A 17,272-nucleotide genomic window follows, 5' to 3' on the forward strand; every position below is an offset into this window, starting at 1 on the left:
GTAATTGCACAGTGTTTAAGAATTATGAAGCAGCAGGATTATCAGAACATGGCCCTGCAACAGTCTCCTCTTCCTGTCATAAGAATGTAAGCAGGAAGGGCTGGCTACAAAGAACTGAATTTGACATCAGTACAGTGAGGTGCTTAAATAGAAATAATATTTTAATATTGCCAAGAGTACTATTATGATATTGGAGAATGGTGAATATGTTAGTCCTGAATCATGTGTCTATTCCTTTGCGTATCCCATTGGCAGGTTACTTGAAATGTATGCCTCTTGTATTGAATATGACCAAGAGATTCATGAGCTTTCACAACTCTTATACAGTTTACCTTTGTCTTGAAGATGACAGTTCACCTTTTGTACAATTGGATTAATTGTTTTCATTTAAATTTCCATCACTGAATGAGACTAAATACTGACAAATTGCATAAACATTTATATCTATAGTACATGAGGTTCATAAAAGCATGTTGAAAATCTGTGGCTGTGCACTTCTTGTGAAGTGTTCAAATATTTAATTGTTTTGGGAAATGTATGAAGTACTTTGTCCTATTAAACTAATTTTACAAATAACTGATAATTGGAAGAGTACAGTGTTTGAGTTCAGTTTGTAGCAGCATCTGTTACGCTAAAAGGCAGGCTTTAATAATAGGTGTAGTGAAGGCAAAACATCATGCCCTTTTGAACAGGCCATGGAAAGTAACTGGGATGTTTATTTCCACTTCTGCCCTGGCAACTTCACTCATGTCCTTTGCACTCAAGATCAAAAGGTAGGCAGGCTTTGGTCCACTACCAGGGCTAATGACAATACTCAGGACAACACCTGAACAAAAAATAAATATGAATTATCCAGACGAAAAAGCACCAGTATTTATCACAAATCCCATTACACTATCTACTACTCAACTACTTTATCTAAGAGAGTTGGGTATACATTCAAAAGATCATAACAGTCTTCAGCATTGTATCAGTGAATATTTGATGGGCAGGAATCAAGTTTCTTTCTTAGCAATCTTCTACATCTTTGGAACATGGCATTCAGAGAGAGCCACTAACCCACGGGATAGAATTTTTTTTTTTAAAAATGAATAAAGGCATAATATGATTACCATCATCCTCTTCCAAGGCATCTGGATGAGAAACAAAGATTGGTTCAGAGGGATATGCATCTGGTTCCTGCCATACCCACGTCTCTCTGGTTTTAACATTCATCTTACAAAGCTGGAAAGAGATTAATATTACTGATTTGCTGGTTGAATGACCGTAATAATAAAGATTTGAATATTTCTGAATTCTGTTAATATCTCATTAGCAACAAATTGTCACTACCTCTCTGATATTACAAAGTCACCCCCAAATAATTTTTATCCATCATTTTTACACAATGTGCTCACTGTCTAAGGGTGATAGTATTATTATTATATACTGCTTTTCAAATTAAAAAAAATAGGAGGAGGATGGTTTCCTGATATGAAGGGCTCACATTCTCAAAAGAATAGCATGACTCATTATTGCAACCCTTTTGCATTATAAAGTGACAGATGAAAGTCACTTTGTGATTTTACAATACCAAAAGCATGAGAACTAACCTCTAGAAAAAAGCCTGATTCCACTAGTGGGTGTAGTGAGTGATTCAATCATTAGTAGTGGGTGATTTGATCCCTAGAGTTATAGAAAGATGGGTTTGTGACCTGCATGTTGTTGGGAATTCTCTCTGGTAAGAGAATCCCTTTTTCATTATAGCAGAGTGCACAGAGGCACAACACAGCGGAATTTGGTTAGGCATGCGTGTATGCTGAGAGTAAAGTAACTTGGAGCCAGTTCATAGTTTCAAATCAATATATATGGCATTTATTAAAGAACTCCATTCTAGATAGGAAAGTGAGGAGTTAGGATCTCTAATCTATCTAGGTAGCTGGATGCAGATGGATTCTGCATCTCTGCACACGTGGTGCAGGGGAGAGGAGCTTGCATGTTGCAAGGTAGAAGGAACAGGAAGAGAAGGGAGAGAGGAAGTGCAAAGCAAGAAGGAAGTAAGGAAGGAAGTTCCTGAGAGTAGCAATCTACACTCCAAAGGGATAGTGTCAGAGCAGTAGGGAAGGGATGACCAGTGTCTTGACCCTCTAGCCCTCTGGCTCACTAGTCTGTCCTCCACTATCTTTGAGACGAGACAGCGCAAAGTCCTTCACTTCCAACACATGTTGACCGCACGGTGACTTGCCTGCCTGGTGTGAAGGTTGCGGACATCACGCAGCGTTTAGATAGGTTCTTAGGCAGTGCTGGGGAGGAGACAGCTGTTGTCGTGCACATCAGCACCGGTGTTGTGGGGAAATGTAGTTGGGAGGTCCTGGAAGCCAAATTTAGGCTGATGGTAGCATATTGAAGTCCAGGATCCCCAAGGTAGCATTCTCAGAAATGCTACCTGTTCCACGCACAGGTACAGAGAGACAGGCAGAGCTGAGAGGTTTCAATGCTTGGATGAGATGTTGGTGCCAGGAGGAGGGGTTTAGATTTGTTAGGCACTGGGATACATTTTGGGGCAAGCAAGGCCTGTACAAAAGGGACGAGCTGCACTTGAACCAAGATGGAACCAGACTGCTGGCGCTTAAAATAAAAAAGGTTGTAGAGCAGCTTTTAAAATGACACCTGGAGAATAGCCAACAGGAGTTGGGCTGTATCCGGTTTGGCAAATGCCATCCTTTAAAGTGCAAGGGTGCAAAAGATTCAGATAAAACAGAAGGGATCAGAGTAGAACCACATAAAAAGCAGACTGAAGGCTGTGCCAGCTGGTCAAAGAGTCAAAAGAAAGATAGATTCATCAGGTGAGAGATTCAGATTATAGGTGCCTGTATGTAGTGATGTGCATGGACCGGTCCAGAGGCCATTCTACAGGCCTCCGGACTGGTCCGGACATGGGCGGTTCAGGGTTTGGGCGGACTGGGGTGGAGGTTCCTTTAAGGGCGGGGGGGAGGGTATACTTATCCCTCCCGCCACTTTCCCCCCTCCGGTGCACGTATTTTAGTCAGTAATTGGGGCGGCAGGATACCTCCCTGCCGCCCCAATTGCTGACTAAAATATGTGTGCTGGAGGGGGGGAAGCGGCGGGAGGGGTATGTACACCCCCCACCACCCTTAAAGGAACCCCCACCCCAGTGCCGGACCGCAGCTCTGCGGTTCCATGCACACCTCTACTTGTATGCCAATGCCAGAAGCCTCCGAGCCAAGATGGGTGAGCTAGAGTGCTTGGGTGCTAACGCAGAAATAGATATAGTGGGCATAACAGAAACATGGTGGAACAGTGAGAACCAGTGGGACACTGTTATCCCTGGATGTAAACTCTAAAGGAAGGACAGGGAGGGGTGCCTTGGAGGTGGAGTAGCACTATATGTTAAAGAAGGCATAGAATCTAACAAGCTAGAAAACCGAGGTGGACTGGAGTCCTCCACAGAAACCCTGTGGGTGACAATACAAGGCCTGAAAGGAAATGTGGTACTTGGGATGTGCTATCGCCCTCAAAACGCTGACAGTGACTGCGAGTTGCAGCAGGAAATCAGGGAGGTGTCAAGGAGAGGCAGGGCTGTAATAATGGGTGACTTCAATTACCCACACATAGACTGGGTAAATTCACAGTCAGGTCATGACAAAGAGGTCAGATTTCTAGATATGCTGAATGACTGTGCCCTAGAGAATTACTTTCCTACTATGGACTTGACAGCAGGGTTTGAAATTTAGTATAAATCGCAGGTTGGTTAGATTAATTATGTTTGTAAGGGTTTGAATTTATGTTTTGAACTATTATTATAGCAAGGGTAAATTTTATAGTTGTTGATTCATGAAGAAATGTGAGCGGGAAGTCCACCCCCTTTTGTGTGTGTGTGTATTTTTAATGAATGATAATATTGCTATTGTTAAAATCAATAAAAATTGAATTTGTAAAAAAAAAAAAAAAAAAGACTGTGCCCTAGAACAGTTGGTCTTGGAACCAATCAAAGAGAAGGCGACCTTGGATTTAATCCTGAGTCGCACCCAGGACCTGGTGCGTGATGTCAGTGTTATCAACCCTTTAGGGAACAGTGACCATAGAGCGATCAAATTCAGCATACATGTGGGGAGAGAATCACCAAGGAAGTCTAACACAGACACTTTGAATTTCAGAAGTGGAAACGTCTCTCCAAAATGAGGAGTATGGTGCAAAGAAAGCTGAAAGGAGAGTCACTTCACTCCAGAATGCATGGAGTTTACTCAAAACCACAATACTAGAAGCCCAGTTAGATTGTATACCCAAAAGGAGGAAAGGTACCACTAAGTCCAGGAGGATGCCAGCATGGCTAACGGGTACTGTCAAGGAAGCCATAAAAGGGAAGAAGATTTGCTTCTGAAATTGGAAAGCCTGTCCAAATGAAGAGAACAGAAAGGAACACAAACTCTGGCAAAAGAAATGCAAGGTGACAATAAGAGAGGCGGAGAGTTTGAGGAAAATTTAACTAAAACCATCAAGGGGGATAACAAAAACTTCTTTAAATATATCAGAAGCAGGAAACCTGCCAGGGAGGCGGTTGGACCGTTGGATAATGAGGCATTGAAAGGGATTATTAAAGAGGATATGGAGGTTGCAGAGAAGCTAAATGAGTTCTTTGCATCTGTCTTCACGGCAGAGGATGCTGAGCATATAACTGTTCCTGAACCAGGCTTTCCAGGGATGGAGGCTAAAGAACCGAGTCAGAAGTGTCAAGAGATGATGTTCTAAACTGTCTGGAAAAATAGAAAACTAGCTCCAAAATGATCTCTCCAAACTGGGTGAATGGGTGACAAAATGTCAAATGCAGTTCATTGTTGGCAAGTGTAAAGTGATGCACATTGGGACAAAAAGCCCCAACTTCAAATATACGCAGATGGGATCTGAGCTGCCAGTGACTGACCAGGAGAGGGATCTTGGGGTCGTGGTCGACAGCTCGTTGAAAGTGTTGACTCAATGTGCGGCAGCTGTGGAAAAGGCCAATTCCATGCTAGAGATCATTAGGAAGGGGACTGAAAATAAAACTGCTAATATCCCCTGCTAACTGGGCAAAGAGGCACCTTTTACCGTGGTGATTCTCTTTATTTAGCAGGGGGAGAGTAACTGGCCCTATCCACCCCCAGCACAGTACTTCCAGTGACTGTTGCTGGTGTCTATCTTGTGGGTTTTTTTAGAATGTGAGCCATTTGGGGACAGGGAGCCATCTTATTTATTTATTATTTCTCTGTGTAAACAGAGGCATGCCCTCAACTCCTGCCTGTGGCTTCCAGCGACATCTGATGGGCCACTATGTGAAACAGGATGCTGGACTAGATGGGCCTTGGGCCTGATCCAGCAGGGCTGTTCTTATGTTCACTATAGAAATCAAATAAATAATAATACTTGGGCTAGCATGACTAATAGATAATACATACTCAGACTAAGTTGAAAAGAAGATAAGAGCTCCTCACCCAATGCAGGGAGCAGATTTTGGTATAGATTCAGACTGATGTTAAATTTCAACTGTTCTGCATTACATATTCCTACATTAATATTCTGTTAGCTTGAAAAGGAACTGGTTGATGTTGTGTCTTTGTTTTTATAAAAGGTGAACATTGTGCATTTGATGGCTTGGGTAAATTTCCTGGGTGGGCTAGGATTGCAATTTATGTCTCAAAATATTTAAGGTGCAAGTTAAACTAGACCACTTTTTAATAGCCTTGAATTAGGCCTGACCTTAGTATTCCAGTGCCCATCAGAGATTTTAAGAACAAAAACTGGTGTGAAGGCGGTGTTAAAATTCCATTCAAAGCTATCTTGCACATTCTGCTAATACTGGCTAGGCCAAATGGAAGAGTCTGAATTTGCACCCATCTTTGCCTCTTGCCACTGAGGCAAGATTTAGTGCAGTGTATTCCATCAGTATGTAATGCTTACCCTGTCTGGAACAAAGTGATTCAGTCCGAGGCCATATGCATATGTGTAGGGCTTCCCAGAATATTTTGTATAGTTTATTTGTGGAAACTCAAAAGCTATAAAACAAAAGACACATTTTGCAGAGATTACAAAATAATTTGCATTTATTAAACTGTTTTTGTTGCCTCTGGCTGAAGTTGATCTTACCTTGACGGGGCCCTGAAAAAATAACTTCTGGCTCCAGCCAGATGGTTTCATCACTGTGCAGAACAGCAGTAGCTGTTGTATTAGGCAATGTGATTAAGTTTTTGCCTGTGTCAGCCTAGGACAAAAAAGAAGGCTAATAAAGCAAGGTGAAAAATGCTTCTTTGCATTTTATACTTCTTTACTCATATACTCAATAGAGGCGAAAACCTTTGGTTTAACATGTTTTGTTAAACCAAAGGTTTAACCAAACCTTACTGCATTCATTCATGCTCCAAAATGCCAGGAGATTACACCGGTTAAGGCTATGACATTAACAAAGGCATTATTTCTTAGACATGGTACAGTATGCTATTCTATGATTAGTTCCACCATCACCACTGCTTTGGCACTAGATGGCTGGCAATGGAAGAATGGTGGACTGACGTCCTAGATCTGTCTCTTTACTAGGCTCCACATATGGAATCTGTACGACTGAAAGCTAGCATTATATGTTACAAGGGCCAAACTGGCAACCAAGACTATCCACTTAGAAGGGACCATGAAGTCATCTTGTCTACAACAAAAATTGGTGTTTTGAGCAAAAATGGCAAGTAACTGTCAAACCCATTTTTTGATGAGCTGTACTGCAAGGGACTTTAACCCAGCAATTTTTAATATTTCCCCATCTGAAATCAAACACTCTTCAAACTGATCAGCCCTGATAAGAAGTTTCAAGAACAATGTTGCAGGCTTTGTGCATATGGCTCAATTCCAAACAACCGAGTCCCCACAATGTATGCAAAAGGGACACTGAAGTATGCACACCAAATATACACACACCAGAGATCCCTGAAATATAATGGCATCCCTCTTCACAACATTGTATGTCATTGTGACAGCTACCTTGCTGTTTGCTTAGAAAATGCATAATCTGTCTTTCAGTATAGCTATTCTCAAGGCAGGGAAAAACAGAATCACAAAATAAAACTTAAAAAATCATTAAAAAAAAAAAGAATCACTGGTGTTTAATATTTGATAGTAGTAGGAAAAAAAGACTGGCAAGACTATAATGTCTTGCCAGTAACCACAATTTAATCCTCATTGAAAAGAACCCTTCTGCTCCTCAATATTTAATTGTGATGTGTTGAAGTCAGACCCCTGGGCCAAAAATATCTTTATTCTTTTCGGCAATGAGCTTTTGTACACATTCCAGACTGTTGTACAATATAACTGAATACATTTTGAACTGAAGTAAGAATTGTGTGCAATAATAACACTTGAAATCTATAGTTTTTAAGAAATCTATACTGCACAAGGGTACATCAGCCCAGTAATGTTGAGTAAATGCAAATATTGTGCAAATAATGTTACACGAGAGTAAGTGTTATTTCCAATGGCTGCAATGAGGCTTTTCAAAAATAGTCATGTGAACCCACTCTTGGAATCACTGCCAAAACTCACCATTTGAGAAATCTAACCTGTGGATTCATCAAATATACAACATTATAAATAGAAGGGCTTGTTTTGCCTTTTTGCAGGGGAGGGGACTGTAGCTGATTTTATATTTCTAATCAGAGTATAATAGTTGTTAGAAGGGTGTAACTATATTCTGGAATTAGCTGGTATAGTGGCAATGAGATACGCATGACCACACTCAAAGCAAATCTCCTTTGGGATTAATTTTCTTTTATATGCAATAAAAAGAAGGTCTACAAAGGAGATATTCTGGAATATTTTATAGAAAATCTAGGATTAGAGGTAGTTCTTTTCCCATCAAGGCCAACTGATAATCAAGAATTAAGTCAAACCATGCAGAATTGTTTAGAAGTTCAGGTCTTGCTCGGTCTCAGAGAAATAGGATATATTTAAATTACAACAGTTACCTTCTCAATATTTAGGGGAAGAACGTATCGCCGAACTTCAGGTTGAGGAGCTTTTTGTGCATTTTTCTTCACTTCTTCCCAGTTCTCCCGTAAATTGGCTAAATATAAGTAATTGTAAACAAACTCATACCTGCACAAAGACAAAAGTGACAATGTATTTAAGTGCTGAAAACAAACAGCTGGTAGGCTCTGCAGTGAATCTTATGATACCCTGAAAGCAAAAGAGAAATGGATCAAATTTCTTTGTATGTCTTGATTCACCAAAACTACTATGCTTTTGTAGACTTCCTTGTATAATAGTCAAATCACATCTACCACTAATCTTCTGAAGTTAGTAGCAGCATAAGGTTAGGCCTAAAAATCTGTAGAAAAATTGGATACACTCCCCTTATATAAATTGGTTACAATCCCTTTATATCCTAAGCATTGTTATCAGACAGTGTGCCCACCATTCTTTTTATAAACTTTGGGGCTTCCTATAGAAACGAGGGAAGTGGAACATGGACAGGCACTTGGTGCCAGAAGGAAATCGGCTCCTGCTTGGATCAGGCAACAGTGTAATGCAAAGTCAGAGCCAGTACAAAAGCTGACGTGCACCACACACCTCTTTTTTGAGTTCTGCACATTTTTAATGAAATCAAAATTCCTGATATGGAAAAATGCTCTTTAAGGCTAAAGAACCTTTAAACCAGGCCTGCACAACATAAGGCCTGGGCCAGATACAACACATGTCGACTTTAAAAAAAGATCCTTCTGATCCTTAAACACCAGGAGCCATAAAGAGCTCTGGCTCAATGCACGTGGTCACTTGAGACCACATGAGAGGCATGTGGCAAAAACAGACCAATGAGCAAGTGAGCCAGTTGCTGCAGTTTTAGCAGCAGCAATGATGATAGGTGGAGTGGGTTGGAGCAGCAGCAGCAGGCAGGCACAGGCAGAACACACCCCAGAAAGGCAGAGAGTCACTTGGTCGCTTCCCTCTTTTCTGAAGCGAATCATTCTCTGCTCTCTCTGGAAACTGCTTTATAGTGCCATCCCATGCATGTTTACCCAGAAATACATCCCACAGTGTACCCAGTAAGGCAGGGGCGTAACTAGGTTGGAGTGGGCCCTGAGACAAGATTCTTAAATGGGCCCCGCCTTCACCGCTTACCTCTCCTTCCTCTGGCCCAATGTCTCTGCTGACTATCCCAACTAGTTGCAAGGTATAGATAACACCTTGGGGAGAGCCTCTGAGGGGCCCCTCCAAGGGTGGACTCGCGGAGACAAACAACAAGGAAATAGCGCCAGAACAAGGAGGAGAATTTTCTTAAAATGACTTCAAAGGGAAGATCGGGTAGGAGCTGGGTGGGGAGAGCCTCTGAGGGGCCCCTCCAAGGGTGGACTCGCGGAGACAAACAACAAGCCAGCTAAGCCAGACAGAAGAAGGGCTTGACTCAGTGGAGAGCAGCACTTTCCGATCTGCAGGAGGGTCCCTTCTAGTTCAGCGGTAGAGCCCCGACCTGCACTCCATGCAGCAGAAGAGCCCAGAGGTCTGGTTTAGTTTTTTAAAGGGTATCTCTCGTGGCGGGCGACGTGAGCCCCCCCAATCGCCCTCGGAGGAGTCCGGGCATTTGGGGTTCTCCAGCCAGCCCGGAAGGGCTGTTGCTGCTGCCGCCGCCGCCCAAGGCCTGGCTCCAAGGCTGCCCATTAGAAGCGCATCTCTTCCAGGTGCGGCGGCCGTGCACTCACGGGCAGAGCAGGCGCCGCCGCAAGCACAGAGAGCCGCACGCTGCGCTTGCCAAGGGTGGCTCGAGCCCCCTTCGACAGCCCGGGAACAGCTTGTCCGCCGCCGGCCAAGTCAGTGGAGGGGTGCAACTTGCAAGCCTCTTCCAAAATGGGGCCCCTGCCTCCTGGAGACTCGCGCCGCCGCCGCAGCTTCCAGGCTGGGTAGCTTGGACTTCAAAGGGAAGATCGGGTAGGAGCTGGGTGAGGAGAGCCTCTGAGGGGCCCCCCCAAGGGTGGACTCGTGGAGACAAACAACAAGGAAATAGTGCCAGAACAAGGAGGAGAATTTTTTTAATGACTTCAAAAGGAAGATCGGGTGGGGGAGAGCCTCTGAGGGGCCCCCCCAAGGCGGGGGCCCCCGAGACAATGGCCTCCCCCTGCCTAATTGTAGTTACGCCCCTGCAGTAAGGCTTACTCCCAAATATGCAAGCTTAGGATTGCAGCCTGAAAGCAGCAGTGGTTTAGGGAGAAGAGAGGACTTGGCATTTGATTGAGGCTGGCATGTGCTACAGGTGCCCTACTAACTGAGCAGGGACAGGACCTGTTTTTTGGCCAGTATCCTTGGTTAAAATTGTGGGTACTGTGATGTGGGGGAAAGATCCACAAGTAGTTAATAATTGCTTTCATTAATTATAATGTAATAATTAATGCACTGAAAATTGATGTCACCCCCTGCATATCAAGCCATGGTTTATTCCAGCCCACTAGGGCATTCGAGCTATGCACCCCTGCTTTAAACCATCAAAACAATCCTGAATGCAATAGAATTCAAGTCCCATATCAGTTATTCGGATTAGGCATAATATCACTTTTTTGTCCCGCATGTCCTCACCACTTCCAGACACTTTCCCTTTCCCCTTTGTTGATCTAGAAATCTAAAGTTTTCCTGCCTTTGAGACTTTGCAGACCTATATATAAAAGATTGTGAGGTTCCTGGGAGTCATCTTTGCTGCTGTGGGAATCTGGTGGCTATTGCCCTGGAGCTTACCTGGCTGAGCACCCACTTGTGTGCTCCAGTCCTTTCCTCCTAAACTGAATCACTGGGCTGCAGAGTCCCTAAGCTGTAGCACTGGATTAAAGGGTCCAAAATTACTGAGCTGACAACAACAAATATTTATATACCGCTTTTCAACAAAAGTTTCGAAAGCAGTTTACATAGAGAAATAATAAATAAATAAGATGTCTCCCTGCCCTCAAAGGGCTCACAATCTAAAAAGAAACGTAGATAGACACCAGCAACAGTAACTGGAAATACTGTGCTGGGGGTGGATAGGGCCAGTTACTCTTCCCCTGCTAAATAAAGAGAATCACCTTTAAAAAGGTGTCTCTTTACCCAGTTAGCCGGGGCAAAGTTGAGCTGAATATCCTTGAGTATTTCTTGTGAAGGCCTGCTGTGGGAAGACCTGCACTGCACTGGACACTCTTTGGACCCTGTGTCTTTGACTCCAAGCAAAATCTTAGAGCTTTTAAGTCTGAGCTATTCCGTACATGGGCTTGACACAGGCTAAGCCCTGCGCCTGACTGCCTGGGAAACCCAGTGCTGTCCTTTGCTAGCTGTGAGACCACGTGTACCACAGATCTTGGAACTGGTACCAAGCTGTTGGTTCTCCTTGCCCTCTGCTTTGGCAGAATCTTTGCAGATTCTGGGACCATGCCCCCAGAATCTTGCTGCAAGGAAGCCACTCCTTTTTGGCATCATGTACAAATCAGCAGATATGGTCGTGTATTAAACTGCACATAATTATCTCTCCATTCCCTACCCCCTTCTTTCACTTTTCCCCTTTCCTCTCTCCAAAATCCAGTGCCAACCAGCTGCTAGACTATTACAGCTTTCATCCCCTCCGTTCTGTTATTACACTTTCAAATTCAGCTACATCCCCCCAAGTTGATCCAAAGGCATAGGTACACATGTAGAATATACACATGTATGAACAAGTGTGGTAACAGCACATTGACTTAGAATGTATCCTAAGCTGCATTCCAATTTCTTCATCTTAAGCATGTTGCATGATCATCCTAAATACACTGGCCTGGAATTGAATTCCAGTAAAATTTTATTCCTCATTTGTGGGCTTGCAATAAAATGTTCATTCAACTGATCCTTTGTTAGTGTAGGTCAAAATAAATAGTATGCCAGCATATAATCCACTCTATTTCTCAGTCTATTTATGAAAAATTGACCATAGGTTTTGAGACCTCTCTGTTGACAGATGCTACTTGGACTCCTTAGGAGCTTGAACCCTTCACTGCCAGTACCTACCCCTTCCATGTGCACAGATCAACAACCAGAAATCCATTATCTTCATAGGTGTTGATATGATGGAAGAGGTTAAATGGTGAAGTCCTGTATTTGATGTCGAGGTACTTTCCTTTTTTCTTGTCAGCTACATGCATCCAGACCTTAAAAAACAAACCACAGTTGGCCCTTTGGAAACCATACAACTAATCTCCACTGTACATGCCCTCCTCTGTACGGGGGATGTTGCACGAAACCGCGGCGGGGTGGTCCAGAAGTGGTGGGCTTGGCCCTTTAAGGGCGGGGGGAGGGTGCACTTACCCCTCCCGCTGCATTTCCCCCGCCAACGTTGTTTATTTCCAAAAACCTTCAGGGCGGCAGCATATCTCCCTGCCGCCCCGTTGCCCTCATCAGCATGCGTGCCCAGTACTTCTGGTCACTTCTGGCTGATGAGGGCAACGGTGAGGTATGCTGCTGCCCCGAAGGTTTTTGGAAATAAACGACGCTGGCAGGGAAATGTGGCAGGAGGGGTAAGTGCACCCTCCCCCCCATTAAAGTGCCAAGACCAGGGCCTTCGAACTTTGAATCAGCCCCAGCATTCAAACCGGTTCAGAGGCCTCTAAAATGGCCTCCAAACTGGTTCATGCACATCCCTACTCTGTACTCATAGGCAATGAGGACTGTAAATCACTTACCCCCATGTTTTCATTAGACTCAAAGCAGTCCATGTAGTTGGCTCCCCAAAGGCTCCAGGAAGAAAGAAACTTGAGCAAGTTAATCTTCACTGGGGTTTCCACAAACACAATGTAATTTGGAGTCAGTCCAAAACTGTTCAGAAATATAGTTGAGGATGGTATATGTCAGATGCCATAACATTGTACCTATGTACATTGTACATTGTACAAGTGATATATAAAATTCAGTCATAGGAACACTGCCCAACTGATTAAAATTTTTTGTTGTTTAGTCACGTTCATCTGCCAATATAAAGTGATAGCTTAGCACATAATTTGCATGTAGCGGTAAAGAATTTTCTGCTACAAATGGCTGTTTTAAAATGTGAATTGATGGTAAAAACAACAACATATTGTCTTTTTATGTAGCTATAAGGTCATGTATTAACAGAACCTAGACATTGGCATATTACCTGTGAACATAAGATGGTTTGAATCTGTCGCTACAAGGAAACTGAACCACCACTTCACATTTGGTCATTGGATCTTTCTTGTCTGAAAGAAGAGAGTATGTAAGGGCACAATCAGGGGCAGATCCAGGAGGAAATTACAGGGGAATTCTCTCCTCCCCACCATATATAAAAATATTGGGGCTTGGATTTTCTCTCTCTTGCAAATGCACTACGCCAGGGATGTCAAACTCAAATCTGGTGGTGGGCCAGATTGGAGTCCGATGAACCTCTGGGTTGTCGCACATAGTCTTATGCCACCTTCTGTCACCTTGCACCAATTTCTCTCTTCCTCTTTCCCCACTTCTCTCATTCCCTTTCTCCCCTGCCCATTGCCCTGCCACTTAAATTAGTGGAATGCACTACTTTTTACCTCAAAACACACTCAGGGGAAGATTGAAATTTTTTAAAATATATATTTTTAGAAGAAATTCTGAACAACATACCTGCTGATACCAGATTTTGCATGGACAATCCTGCCACTCTCCCCACTTCCTCTCTCCCTTGCAGAGCTGTGGTTAGGTATTTAAAAGATCCAGGGCTTGGGCCCACAGGGCCTTCTTGAGGCCCACAGCCTCTCCACATTTTGATAATTAAACCATTTCATGCTCTCTAAAGGTATCCAGTGCTCTCCTCCCCACTAGTTTACTTCACCACTAAAAATGAATCTCCTTTTCCTCCTGCAACAGATTTCTCCTGCAATCAATACCCACACAATTTAGAACCAATGTGGTGTAGTGATTAGAGTGTTAAAACTAGGATTGGGGGACTGGCATTCCCCAACTCTCTCTCTCCCCCAAACTTGCCTCATAGGAGTGTTGTGAGGATAAAAGTGGGGAGGAAGATCATGTACACTACCCTGAACTGTTTGCAGGAAGAACAGGATATGTGTCATAATAAAACATATATGTCTATAACATATACATATTTATATGTTGACTTTGAGCCACATGCACTCCAATCCTCAACATGTAAACTGAGAAGCAAATTCAAATAGTGTTTTTTTTACACCTGTCTCAGCAACAAGAAGCGCAGTTTGATCTCCTCTATGAACCACATTTTGTTTAAGCAAAAAGCACATGAAACTATAGTGTATGTCTATACACTACAATGTATATACAGTATATAGTGTGAGTGTGTGTGTATACTCTAGAGAAGGGAAAGCCACCAATTTGATTTCAAACAGAACAGCAAATTGTCACATATGGAGTTACCCCAATTTTTTAGGATTTAAAGACAACCAAGCATTTTATGGGCAAGGGAGTATTTAAAATGAGTTTCTTGTGATCTGATTTGTAAAACCTTATTTTAAAGCAAGTGTATTAAAACAGACTTTTGGTGGGGGAGGGGAAATGTTGAATGCTCATTTTAGCAATTGTGAATTACTTCACAAATTTAGCTACTTTCAAGAAGTTCAGGTATTTTAGTCCATTACAAGCTTATTAAAAAGACATGTAAGTTATTTATATATGAGCTACTGTTACAAGCACAAAGCAAAATAAAATAGTAATGATTATAAGGGGAAGCATGTTGAACAAGAACCATTTTCTCATATTTTGCTATTTAAGCCATTTTGAGAACTTTGTTGCTAAACAAGCAGCATATAATTATTTTTAATGGGGGGGAGGGACCCCCCCCCACAGAGACCAGATTAGAGCTATAAGCAGTTTAGTATCTTCAGGAACAGAAGGCAGGAACAAAAACAAAAACAGAGCATTGTTTCTTCTCTCATTCTTTTTAAAGGTTTAAATACATTTGAACTGACTAATTTCCTCACAAGAAGCTATATTGTTGGAATGGAGAGGGTTTTTCTTACAAGTCTGTATTTGCACAGTTTTGGCTTATACTTTGAAAATGATTTTTTAAAGTGTAAAACTCTCTCTCTCACACACACACACACAAGAAAGAGAGAGAGAGAGAGAGAAACAAACACATGCACACACATTGAGTTCACTTCTCTCACATGTGCACGCACACACACACACAGAGGGATCATGGGGTGGGAGGGAAGAGAAACTCTGGCTTAAGCAAGGGGAACAAATATCTCTCTATCTCTCTCTCTCTCTCTCTCTCTCTCACACACACACACACACACACACACACACACACACACACCAAATAGATAAGGGTGGGTTTTTTTTTTTAATGTTTTATGTTCCAGGGGGTGGCGGTGGGGTGGGGGGGAGAGACAAGCCCAACAGCCAGCAACTCTATCCTCATGGCAAACTGCAGTACATTTAGAGGCTGGCCAGAGTTGGGGAGGAACACAAGACCCTGGAGAACAAATCAGGCTGCTGTTCCTGCTCCTCCTCCTACTGGAAGAGGGCAGGACTAACAGCATGAAGTGAAGTTAGCCCTTTTTTTGACTCGGCTGCTGCCAAGGAACTGCCCGTCTAGATCCAAATTCACAAGGGGTGCAACTGCACCCTTGCATACACACCCAGATCTGCCCCTGGGCACAATCCAGCAAAGTAGTTTCTCTTGCACAAGACAATTAGAGAATGGCATACAAAAACCAGAAAAATAGTGCTATTAGTGTGTGGGGGGGGACAACGACGACAAGGCCTTTTCTTTTCAGCATAGGCATTGCTTCTAGGGACGTGCATGGAACCGAGAGCCAGCATGGTGTAGTGGTTAGAGTGCTGGACTAGGACCGGGGAGACCCGAGTTCAAATCCCCATTCAGCCATGATACTAGCTGGGTGATTCTGGGCCAGTCACTTTTCTCTCAGCCTAACCTACTTCACAGGGTTGTTGTGAAAGAGAAACTTAAGTATGTAGTACACCGCTCTGGGCTCCTTGGAGGAAGAGAGGGATATAAATGTAATAATAATAATAATAACTGGCACATATTTACTTTACTATATAGCAAAGTAAATAAACTAAGATCTACTGAAGCACGTAGATGCTATTTGGAAGGGAACAGACCTGCTTGCAGGGGTGGTATCCGCACAATATTGTAGGCAAGTGAAAAATTCTTTCCAAAGCAGTTGCCAATATTGTAAACTGTTCCATCATTTTCAATGTGGGGATGTGCTGTTACTCCATTGACTGAAACATATTTGCTTACATCAACCTGGGGAACATAACAGAAGGGACTTATTTGAGGGCATTGCTTATCAAAGCATGTGCTTGAATGTTTCAGATTATGATTTTCTATATATCGTACTTAAGAATTCAAAATAGTATTACTTATGTAAATAATTTGCCAATGGTTGAAAGGAGGAGTGGCAGCTAGAGCTTGATTCTGAACCACCATAGGCACATTTCTATTGCATATAAGTAGAAATAATCTCTCAATGAGCTTTATAGAGGAAACTTCAATCAGATTTTAAGGACTAATTATGATAAATCTGATTAACCACCTGGATAACTCTGGTCACAGAACAGCAATTCACCCACACATTACTGTATCCAACTCATGCCTTGTAGTTGAAATAAATGCTAGCAGCTCCAATGATTTAAAGAGGGGACCAAAATAACAAATGATACTTTTTGTTGTTGTTATTTAAGCTGTTTTGGCCAAGCGGCAAAAAAATTGATGTATTTTAGAAGCTGACATTAGTAATGAATAATTTGTTACAAAATCTGCTGCTCCAAAAGAAATGCCACATGCCAGAAAAAAATTTAGTCTTCTGAAAGCAGAAATGAAGGTTAAAATTAAACAAGGAATGTGAAATGAAAAGGAGTGTTTAGGCTACTAACCTGGTAATTTAAATCCTTTTAGCTGGAACTAGTCAGTCATGTAGGCAAGTATTATTATGAAGGCATGTACAGATGCATGGGCATGTATAAAGTACAACATGAGTACATGTATAAAAACATTTGGTACTGCCCACAAATGAAGTCTGCAGATATCTATATGATTTGTGATACATTTATAGAAAGTGCTGTAAAATTTCTCTCTCTACAACTATTGCTGAAGCAAAGCATCTATAAAACTCATATGTCTACTATACTATGTCACAATGAGTATAGTTATGACTGCCCCACAAGTATTAGGAAATAGCAGCATGTCACTTTGAATGACATTTGACTCTGGCATTAGCAACAAAAGTGTCACTGCATGATACTGACTAGTGCATTTTTAGGAAATGGCCTTAGT

General features: G+C 42.4%; 2 protein-coding genes across 16 annotated transcripts in view; one reads left to right on the top strand and one right to left on the bottom strand.

Annotated features, from left to right (window-relative positions):
• The window catches only part of LOC128324470 (methylcrotonoyl-CoA carboxylase beta chain, mitochondrial-like), a 44,350-nt gene extending 43,767 nt beyond the window's left edge, over window positions 1-583 (top strand). For all 8 annotated transcript variants that reach the window (XM_053249087.1, XM_053249083.1, XM_053249090.1 and 5 more), the window contains one exon: window positions 1-583. In XM_053249087.1, coding sequence (XP_053105062.1) covers window positions 1-90 — 90 coding nt within the window. In that variant the 3' untranslated portion in view covers window positions 91-583.
• Window positions 136-17,272, bottom strand: part of RPE65 (retinoid isomerohydrolase RPE65) — a 27,901-nt gene continuing 10,764 nt past the window's right edge. For 6 of the 8 annotated variants that reach the window (XM_053249095.1, XM_053249092.1, XM_053249093.1 and 3 more), the window contains 9 exons: window positions 16,096-16,243; window positions 13,133-13,214; window positions 12,681-12,813; window positions 12,010-12,149; window positions 7,983-8,112; window positions 6,121-6,235; window positions 5,935-6,029; window positions 1,113-1,224; window positions 136-826 (listed from right to left, as the gene is read on the bottom strand). In XM_053249095.1, coding sequence (XP_053105070.1) covers window positions 675-826; window positions 1,113-1,224; window positions 5,935-6,029; window positions 6,121-6,235; window positions 7,983-8,112; window positions 12,010-12,149; window positions 12,681-12,813; window positions 13,133-13,214; window positions 16,096-16,243 — 1,107 coding nt within the window. In that variant the 3' untranslated portion in view covers window positions 136-674. Of the gene's footprint in view, window positions 827-1,112; window positions 1,225-5,934; window positions 6,030-6,120; window positions 6,236-7,982; window positions 8,113-12,009; window positions 12,150-12,680; window positions 12,814-13,132; window positions 13,215-16,095; window positions 16,244-17,272 lie in introns of those variants that run through there. The other 2 variants (XM_053249096.1, XR_008306877.1) reach the window with 2 other exon arrangements.

The sequence above is a fragment of the Hemicordylus capensis genome, chromosome 4 (genome assembly GCF_027244095.1).
Source record: "Hemicordylus capensis ecotype Gifberg chromosome 4, rHemCap1.1.pri, whole genome shotgun sequence".
Classification (NCBI taxonomy): domain Eukaryota; kingdom Metazoa; phylum Chordata; class Lepidosauria; order Squamata; family Cordylidae; genus Hemicordylus; species Hemicordylus capensis.